Source organism: Acanthopagrus latus, chromosome 24, assembly GCF_904848185.1.
Source record: "Acanthopagrus latus isolate v.2019 chromosome 24, fAcaLat1.1, whole genome shotgun sequence".
Classification (NCBI taxonomy): domain Eukaryota; kingdom Metazoa; phylum Chordata; class Actinopteri; order Spariformes; family Sparidae; genus Acanthopagrus; species Acanthopagrus latus.
In genome coordinates this window covers 3,366,924-3,376,752 of record NC_051062.1, presented here as the reverse complement: position 1 = coordinate 3,376,752, position 9,829 = coordinate 3,366,924, and the positions used below count along the sequence as shown (strand labels likewise).

The 9,829-nt window shown below is 39.7% G+C and overlaps 1 protein-coding gene across 1 annotated transcript in view; it reads left to right on the top strand.

The window, feature by feature from the left end:
• Positions 1-5,352: 5,352 nt before the first annotated feature.
• Positions 5,353-9,829, top strand: part of LOC119015056 (guanine nucleotide exchange factor DBS-like) — a 54,669-nt gene continuing 50,192 nt past the window's right edge. Inside the window, exons 1-2 of the mRNA XM_037090656.1 lie at positions 5,353-5,375; positions 5,491-5,612. Coding sequence (XP_036946551.1) covers positions 5,546-5,612 — 67 coding nt within the window. The 5' untranslated portion in view covers positions 5,353-5,375; positions 5,491-5,545. The remainder of the gene's footprint in view (positions 5,376-5,490; positions 5,613-9,829) is intronic.

Sequence of the window (9,829 nt, the reverse complement as noted above, 5' to 3'; positions counted from 1 at the left end):
CAGCTCCACTGGATACTTGGCTGTGTTTGAACCAATTATTTAAATAGTTAAAACTAATAATTCAAGGCCCTGATGTTGCTTACAGCAACAGAAATAAATAGGCTTCTGTATCATGTATTATACAATGGTGTGACAGATGCCATCTCTTATTGTTCTGATAGTTTAAATGTATCAACATACATTAAAAGCTATATACATTACATATATGGAGCATCCTCCAGAACTTTTAGGATTTGCGGGTATCATCTGATCCACAAATCAGCCACTTTATTTGTGCTTCTACAGCTGAACAGGACCAGAGGCTTAATCATGTAATGTATGTAATAGCTGACTGTCTTTTTATTAAAACTGATCTTGTTTGAGTTGTTTTCCATTGGACCCCCACCACTAAAACATCTCACACACACATACAGACAGTCTGTAGATCTGTAGTGTGGATTCAGTCATTTGCTGCACTCTTTTGTGCTACCACAAGATGTCATGGTGTCCCTTCTGTCGGTGGGTGTCGCAGGTGGGCTGTTAACAGCGCCGTATTTGGTTGGTGCATAAGAGGCAGAGGATGTTGTATTTAATTTGTCAGGAATGTGTTTGGTGTCACCTTACCCTGATGACTGATTATTACAATCCATCCCACACTAGTCAGGGAACAGGTAGAGCCGCTCTAAGATGCCAATGTTGCAGGTGGTTTTCTTTGTTCAAGCTGTTACCTTGGCAGCAAGTAAAAGGGATCGGAGTGAATTCACAGTGAGCTTCGAGTGGGTGAATACATTCAAGATGTAGTTTGACCTGACAGCTCAGAGCTGTCCAAGGTTCGGACACTTCTATGATAAAGTACTGCAGACAAATAATGCATGACTACAGCCAGAGGCGTAGCCATCATTTCAGAAGTGAGGGGGACAAATTGTTCAGAGGTGTAATGAGTGATTCATTATCCTCTCGCATTCAATTGCACCTCTCCTTAGTGGCTTAAGAACCACATAACCACAAACAGCACAGCACCAGGGGACCAACTTGAGGTCTTTATAATTATATACTATCAAAATCTAAAGTCAAAATCTAAAGCTGCCAAACTCTGGTTGAGTTGACACAGAATGACCCTCAAGCATCTACAGGGTGAGTAACCAGATAATTAAGTGCCAAATAACAACACTGAACACGAAAAGTTCTGTAAAACACCATTCCTGTTTCAAATGATAAGCACCAAAATGGAATGGTGGTGATAAGGTAACAGGGTAATAAGCCACATAATTTAATTTAATGGCAAGAAGCAACATTTTGAAATAGAATTAGGAATACAGTAGTAGTAGTGAAATTGTAGAATTTAACCTTAAAGTCCCTTTTATGCTATCGGTATTTTCTCTCAGCCAGTTATAACAGAGATGCTCTAAAGACACTGGTTATAATTTCTCCTCACCTGCTGCTGCTGGCCTCTGGTCCACTTTCTCCTACCTGACCCTGCTCTTCCTATTGTATAAAGATTTTTTAAAAATATGTGCAAAACAATAGTGAGCACAAGTTCTGTGCAGAGATTAAGGAGGAGTGTGTTTATTCCTAGGTGGTAGGTGTAGTCAAGTAAGAGTATTGTTACTTTAGAACAATCTTACTTACATAGAAGTAAAAAGTAGTCATCCAAATAATTACTTGAGAAAGAGTAAAAAAGTATTTGGAGAAAAAAGTACCAAGTAGTAACGTCTGATTTATTCATCAAATAAGAACATGAATCTAATCATTCAATCAAAATGAAATTCATTTATTTATAATTCATTTATTATTTCAAATTCATGTATTTTAAACTTTAACTGCTACAAAAATAACTTACATAAATAACTATACTTTGAGAGACTTTTCATTTTGAATATTATGTCACAAGGTCATGATCAATGCATGTGGTGTTCGTTCCCTATCTGGTTTACATACTCTTAGATTTAATAAATTGCAGTCCTCATTTAAATTTTCTTCAATAGCTGAAAGTCCCCCCAAGTAGCAAGTGCTGAAGCTCTATCTTAAAATCACTATTATTATGCACTGTTACCTCGTGATAATGACTTATTATCTCATTATCTCCATATAACAAAGATTGTTTTCTGTTCGTGGCAGCTCTTGTAGGTTGAAATCAAGACAAACACATTATCAATGAGCTACATCCATGATTACAGCTCTCAACACTAGAAAAAACTCTTCTGGTCGAAACTTGCATTGTAATCTATTGCCTCAATATGTTGATTTTTATAAAATCTGACAGTAAATCCCTCCTTCCTCCCTGCTTTCTTCCTCTCTTCCTTCATACTGCAGATGTTTGTTGTTCTTAGTAATACATAGAAACTAAAAGGACTATGTTAGTGGCAGAAAATTATTGCTTGGCGTGTTTTGGTTGAGTTTTTGAAGGAAGCCATATTTTGTTAATGTGGTTTAGTGGTAATGTAGTTGTCAGATGATTTAATGAAAAGAAAGACAAAGGAAAAGTTTGGCCACTATGTTTAGTTTCTGTAAACATGGAAGGTATTTCCCCCTTCAAAACTCAATAATACCACGGACACGCAAATGATTAAATAAGCATGATGTTGCAGTTATTTTTGGGATATTTCAATAAAGACAGTGACTCATGATGATAGATTAAACAAAAAAAAAGTTTGTTGAAAGGTTTTCCGATTCATATGTTGTACATAAAATGTCATTTTCATCGAATATTACAGATGCTGTCCATAGAAAGATATTTTGCTTCATTTGAGTGTAGATACATCTCACTGAAATGTCTTCTCTCCTGCCGTTTTATTGTATTTGACATTGTTTGTCGATAAGTTTCAGTGAAACATTTTGGTATTTTAATTAAAGTATGTACATCTTATGAAGCAGTGTAGAGTCTTCTTCCACGGCTGACACCAACGTCATTGCAATTCATGTAGTGATATTTCACTAAAAGACACAAGCACTATCCTCATAATGGTACAGCATGAAGTGCCAGGGCATCCCCCAAATCTTTAGGCTACCTCAGCAAAGACAGAATCTTTATTTCCAGAATGTCCTGGACAAAATAAGCAGCAGAAATAAGACAGACTAATGACACAAAACTGTGGCGTCCCTGAGAGCCAGATGCACTGCAACTTAGGGAAACACAAACAAAACAAAATGAAAATCACACATCTAGAAAGAAATATTTAAAACGGACAAAACAGATAACAACAACAAAATCATTTTCCAATACCACCAACTTCAATATCCCGACTTCATGAGTCACAAACCGTGGCAACGATAAGCGTGTCCCAGCCAAAGATTACCCCCCAAAAATAAACTATATGACAAAATCCAATTAAACTAATTCAATTCTAACATGGCTGCTCAAATGCCAGTAAGAATGATATAGATTAAACATAAAACTTTAGAAGGACAACGTATGTGTAGCTCCAGCTCCAGCTTGAAAATAGAGGTGTTGTAGTTATAAATCAGAGTCATATTATAAGACAATTTGAATCTTAAACATTTTTTTGGAAATATTACACCATAAATGCATCATGACTTTTACATGGGATCCCTGGTACCCACCTGATGCTGCTGGTGGCTTTTTCCTCCCTCAGAGCAGCAGCAGCAGACTGAACTGGGTCCTCGCCTAATTGGTGGGCGGAGCTATTAACCATGGGGAAAATGCGCAGGTAAGGACACACTATCTTATTAGCTAGCATGCTAACTGGGTGGATACAACAGCCACAGTAACGTCTACACAACAACGAACATTACAAACGCACGGTGCGCTGAGAATAACATGTATGCAGTTTCCGAGCAGGACGCACGGAGGCAGCGCAGCTCCGTCGGTAGGAATCCTCATTAACGTACGCAGCCATTACTGAAGGTTCCCGACAAGCAAACTCCGTTTTCAGTGTGTGAAGTTAAATGTTTGCATATCAACAAAGGAAACATATTCAACCCCTCTTTGGGGCATTTTAATTTGTACAGTCAGGCTGACAATTCGGCACCATAATTTAATGTTATAATAATAATAAATTGAATAACTTAATGGCGATATTTATCAAATTTGAGCACACAGGTCTCTGCATTGTGGGGGGAAAAGTCAAGCCTGTATGGGGGTATGTGCTACCTGATGTATTGATGCCCATATGCTAATATGAATAACTGCTCTGTCTGTATGCTTCTGATATGCATGTTTGGTATTTGACCAGGCAAATAACACTGTGATTTTGGAATACAGTTCAGTGGGATGATGAAGAGGAGAAGTTCTGTAAATCAATTTTGTAGTTGCCGTTTGTCCCTGATGTTCATGATACCATTTATTAAATGACTTGGGACAAGGTGATAATTTCCTTTTTTGAAACTTTTAATTGACTTCCAATGAAACGGAGAACATCCAGGGTTTAAACATCGGCGGTCCCAGGCCGTCACTGGGGTGCTTTGGCCTTCCTATGTGTCCTTGACCTGGAGCAAATATTTGTCGTGGTGGGTAATCATGAACTGAAAGTGAGTTTGTGTGCTTTCCTTGGGAAATCTGTTGACTTCCCTCATCCCATGTGCTCCAGACGTCCCCAAGGGCCATTCCTGTAAACTTGGCCATTAGAGGTGTCACATTGTATCACATGTGGGACTGGACTTGGTCTTTATTTAGCCTGGCATATCACCACATCACAAGATCTCTGTTCATATGACTAAGGGCATGCTGCTCTATTGTCAAAGCAATGAATGGAGCCACTGTGAGGCGACTGGTAATTGGATGGGGGAATTGGGGAAAAAAAAAATTGCTTTGATTGTTCTACCCAGGAGTCATCAGGTGTGTGTGTACTGTACAATCTGTGTGCGAGTCCGTCTTTGAAGACCAGAGTGGGTAGTGATGGACACTACCCACTCTGGTGACATGTGCTGGTGACTGAAATGGGGAACTTTGACACTGTGCTGATATTGCAGCTAATATCACGCTGATCTACTGGGTAGACATGGATGAAGTTGCTTGTGTATTAACACATTTTGTATAATAAATGCTAAAATGGTGCTCCGGCACTGTGTGACTCTGTTATAATCGTCATAAATTAACTTCTTGACCTAAGTTGATCACACACACACACACACACACGTCCGAAATGTGAACGTAAACTGCTGCACATCTCGGCTTAATGGAAAGATAAAATTAGAGCCCATGATGTTGTTAACACCGCTGAGGACAGACGTGTGTGTTTGGTTCACAGAGGCATGGATGTTGTTAAGTGTTACGCAATCGCAAAAGTGCCTTTTCGTACTGTCCCTGTGTGTGTGTGTCTTCCTTCCTCCCCTTTCTCTCCCCCGTGCACTGCTGACCAAATTAAATGGACAGTGCATCAGTCTCTTTCGGTTCTCATTATTCCAGCTGTGTGCTTTCACCTGAGTCCACCGCTCAAGTACGGTCACAGTTCAGTATTTAGCTTTTTTTTTTTTTTTTTTTTTTAATTATTTTTTTAGATTCACCCTCACAGTTGTCGTTTCAGTAACAGTAGGAAATCTGTGCTCTTTTAGGAGCCACGAAGTACAGAGTGGAAAGTCTGCCGAGGTTTGGCGTCCAGGGGCAAGAATGGGACAGCAGCAGTCGGTACCAGAGGACGTGGAACAAGCGTCGGAGGCGCTGTCGACAGTCAGCGGTAGGGGATCCTTGCAGTACTTATCTTAACGTAGTCCTCTGTACTTGTACCATGTGTATGGAATGCAAAAACACATGGCCTTCTTTGCGCCTCCTTTCATTTATCAGTATTGTTAGAGAGTTTTGCCTGCTTTTATTTACACCTGGCACCTGACAGCACATTCTGAAGATGTTATTTCTACTGGTGTGTGTGTTTCTGTTTGTTCGCGAGATGACTGCAAATCGAAATGGATATTTGGCTGAAACTTTAGATGACAGACAGCCATCCGACCAGTGATCATTTGATTACATCTGAAATGGGCTATGTTCACATGATCTGCTTTGTTAACCCCGCAACTATTTTGTGTAAATGTGCTAGTGTGGACTTGAAATAAGGCCACACAAAGGACATATCAGAGGCTGTAGTTGGGTTGTATTTTTATTAGGTTCTGGGGCTGCAGCTAACTTTTGTTTTCATCATCAAGCCATCCCCTGATTATTTTCAGTATTATTCTGTGAATGTTGCAGTCTTCAAAATGTAAAAAAAAAAAAAATGTTTGAAACAAATGCTCACCACACTGTCCTAGAGAGAAGTGATGCTTCATTTAGTATTATGAATCCCTTGACAGGGTTAAAAAGGAATTAACTGCAACAATTAATAGATAATCAAAATGCTTGACAGTTCCGCTTCTTTTGACTAATCGGTTGATCGATGAATCAGTGCGGCTCCAGACAATTCCAGAAGTTGTTGTGTTCAGTTCTCATTCACTCTTTTGGATTTGTAGTGGAGAACAAATGATACCAAACTCATTGTATTGTATTCTCATAGAGTGGCAATAGAGCACAAGTAGTAGAAAAATTAAATATGAAAGTAAAGTACAAGTGCCTATAAACTGAACTTAAGTACCTGATGCCTGCGTGCAGTTTTATAAATTATTGCCACTCGCTGATTGCAGATAATTTGCGAGCCCTCTAAGTGCTCTCACATGTTCACGCAGGGGCTGCAAGCATGGCACTTCATTTGATTAGTTAAACGTGTCAAAATGAATCTAGGAGAACATCATTTGAAAGTTGGGTTCTGACCCAAGGTGTCTCCCTGGAGTTTAGAGCAAAACAAAAGTAATTCATCTAAGTGGGGCAACATGTGAGAGAGACCATACAGTTTACTTTTACTGCCGTCATCTCCCCAGTGTGGAGTGTAGACAGTTTGGCGGGACATCTGTAGATGAGCAGCAAGATTAGACAACACATGAAAGTGTGTGGCAGAAAACTATGACTTTTTTTAGGGATCAAAGGCTTAATTTAGCGTACATCACGCAATAGTCATTGAAATTTCAGGTCATAATCTGAGTTAGGTTCATAATAATTCGACATATCTGAACGCCCCCCCCCCGCATACAGGTGCTTTGTCAAACTGCCTCCGAGATCACAGAGGTCTCTGTGGTCACTGGGTATCCCAGCCTGGGCCAAAAGCACGTATCAGTTGGAACTGAGTAGATGGTTTGAGTGCGGTGTGAAGGATCCAAGTTGAGCTTTTGAAACATATTCAGTGGTGTGCAGTTTGATCTGCAGCTGAACCTTATCTCATCTATAATTCCATATTATGTAGTGTATCTTTCAGTTTTCATCTCAAACAGAAAGGATTTTCACGCGCGTGTTCCCACCCAAAGTGAGCGTTTAGTCCCCGAAACTACTTTGAGGAACTAAAAAAGCTTCCCTCACCCCGTTGTCTGTGTCTCCACTGTTGCTTGCTGACCTATGAAAAATCGATGGCTCATTTTCGTCGGCCAAAATGTTGTCAGTCCATCCATCATGCCCTGTTTTTCAGTAACACCGTGGTGATGCAGCGAAGCTCAATGAGCAAAAAACCATATTGGTTTACGGTATTTTTAAAACCATTTTTTTTAAAAGGTGGCTGAAATAAAATGCTGACAGTACTCAAAGAATTGGAGATGTTCACCGCTGCAAGTCCCTGTACTTTCAGAAAGTACTATTACAGTAGAGTAAAGTACTACTATCAGGCAGTTTTGTGGGGGTAAAATAATGTCCAGAATGTCGCATGGCAATTCAGCCCCACAGCCTGTTGCATGCAAGTACCTTCACTCTTTTTGCCGTGTCTCTCTGTGCCTACAGCTATGTAGCCAGTATTGACTCGGATAAATCGCTTTCAAGAGAGCAGTCTGACAATGGCCTTTACCAAGAATAAGACAGAATAATTAGGTTTATTGTCACTGTGATTAGTTTTGAAGCCACTTCAGAGTGGGAGGGTATCGGTTTTGATCTTACGGACTGCGACTCTCCGACTTGATGGACTCCAAAATCTAATTTTGCCCCGTAATGAAAAGTGCATGACCATTCTTTGCCTGTTCGCCTTTGAAGTTTAACTTGGGAATGTTTTGTGTGATTGCGTGATGATAAATTAGATGAAATAAAGATAATGCGATAGTCTAAGGGAGGTGGAGACCTTAACGGATGGCACCAGTGTAATTGCAGGTATCTGCTTGTCACTGATGACGCCTCAGAAAAAAAAAAAGTCTAAAGCCGCTAATGTCACAGTCAGATGCTCCCATTGTGTAAGCTGCTGCATTCTGGAACCATACATAAAACAGAACAGTGTAGACTTAAACCAGCTATTAAAGTAAGTGTCACAAAATTGTCACATCATCATACGTTATGGCATTTTTGGTGGTGTTGTTCGTACAGAGGGCAAAATTATTAGATCAGGGTCTAAGAAATAGTTCTTTGGATATTTATTTCACCCCCCAAAAAGTACCTGCTCCAGGGTGAGTACTTGACAAAAGAACAGAAACTAGTGCTCAGCCACTAGTTTTAAAATCCTGCAGCAGCAAACAAGTTTGTTTTTGTTCACTGCTTCGGCACATCAGCATGGAAATACAAAAAGAAAGCATAAGACAAGATGGCCAAGGGGAGTTCAGGCCTTATCACATGCAAAAATGACATTTAAATACAGCCATTACTTTTTCATTTTGTTTGTTAGCATAGTCTTTGCAGGTAGGTAGGTAGAAGGAATTTTTTAGTCCCTAGGAAAGTCGCTCCTGGGACGAAGTTCTGGGTACTTCTGCTGTCAATACTTGTTGTCTTAATCTTTTGATAATTCTGGCGGCCCATGTGGACAAGAGATGATGAAGCTGATGGTGAAACAGAGTAAAATTGTGTTTAGACTACAGAGCAGCGTTTTCCCTCAGACCGTGAGGCCCCTCACTTTTCAGCACTCTGCCTTAAAATAATAATAAAAAAAAAAGTTTAGCAGTTGATGAACTTAATTTTATGACTAAGCCAACCCGGAAAAGTTGTAATCCAAGCGGGTGACAGGCATTAAGAATTGCTATTTAATTATACAGAAATAGCCAATGTTCTCACTGATGTTATTGTTTGCTTATGTCAGTCATAGTGGCACCAGCAATAAATTGAGCCTGTTTCATAACCAGTTCACGTTTAATCTGGACTTTCTATTTATTGCTGTCTGAGCTGACATTCGGTAACTTGAGTAGTTCTTTTAACTTCATAAGAGGGTTGAAGTGAGCTTCTTGTACTTTGCTGGTTTCTTCATTGTTCGCTCTTAGGTTCAGTGATCCGATGCTGACAGTTTGACGACTGCACGTCTTTGATCTAAAGTCACTGTTACGTCTGTGCAAAAGGGTTAGGTTTAATACAAAAGGTTACCTCAGACAGATCCTGTCTTTGCGCTGCAAATCTCCCAGATCTCCCCAGACCTCAGGATTGTTTTGCAGGCATCAGTTTGTGTTCTATCCCTCACTGATATGAATGTGGCGGATGGTAATCTTAGGAATGGTTGGTGTTGCTTAGGGGATTTTGAAAGCAAGTACAAGATCATCATTCATGAGACTTAAGTGAGGTCAGCCTGGAGAAAACCAGCAGCGGGTTTTGTTCTCTCAGCATTTCTATATCGTTCAGTGGTTTCCAGGATTGCTGTGGCTCTGCTGCCTACATGTTTGCTTTCTTTTCTCAGTGATTCTAAGGGAAAGAATTATGAAGTGAAACAGAGTGACAGTAGTAAAGCTTGAGTAATTTAACTCATTGAGTCATTTGTTATTTTGAGTATTGCAGTGTTAAATCTGGCAAAAAACCGACACAATATATTCAATCTCAGACGTGAACAGGCTTTTATTTTGTAATCCTCAACAGGGAATGCTACAATCACCGTCCTTTAAAACATTTCTATAGTCATATTGAACTGTAGGAAAACAAGAAACAAAA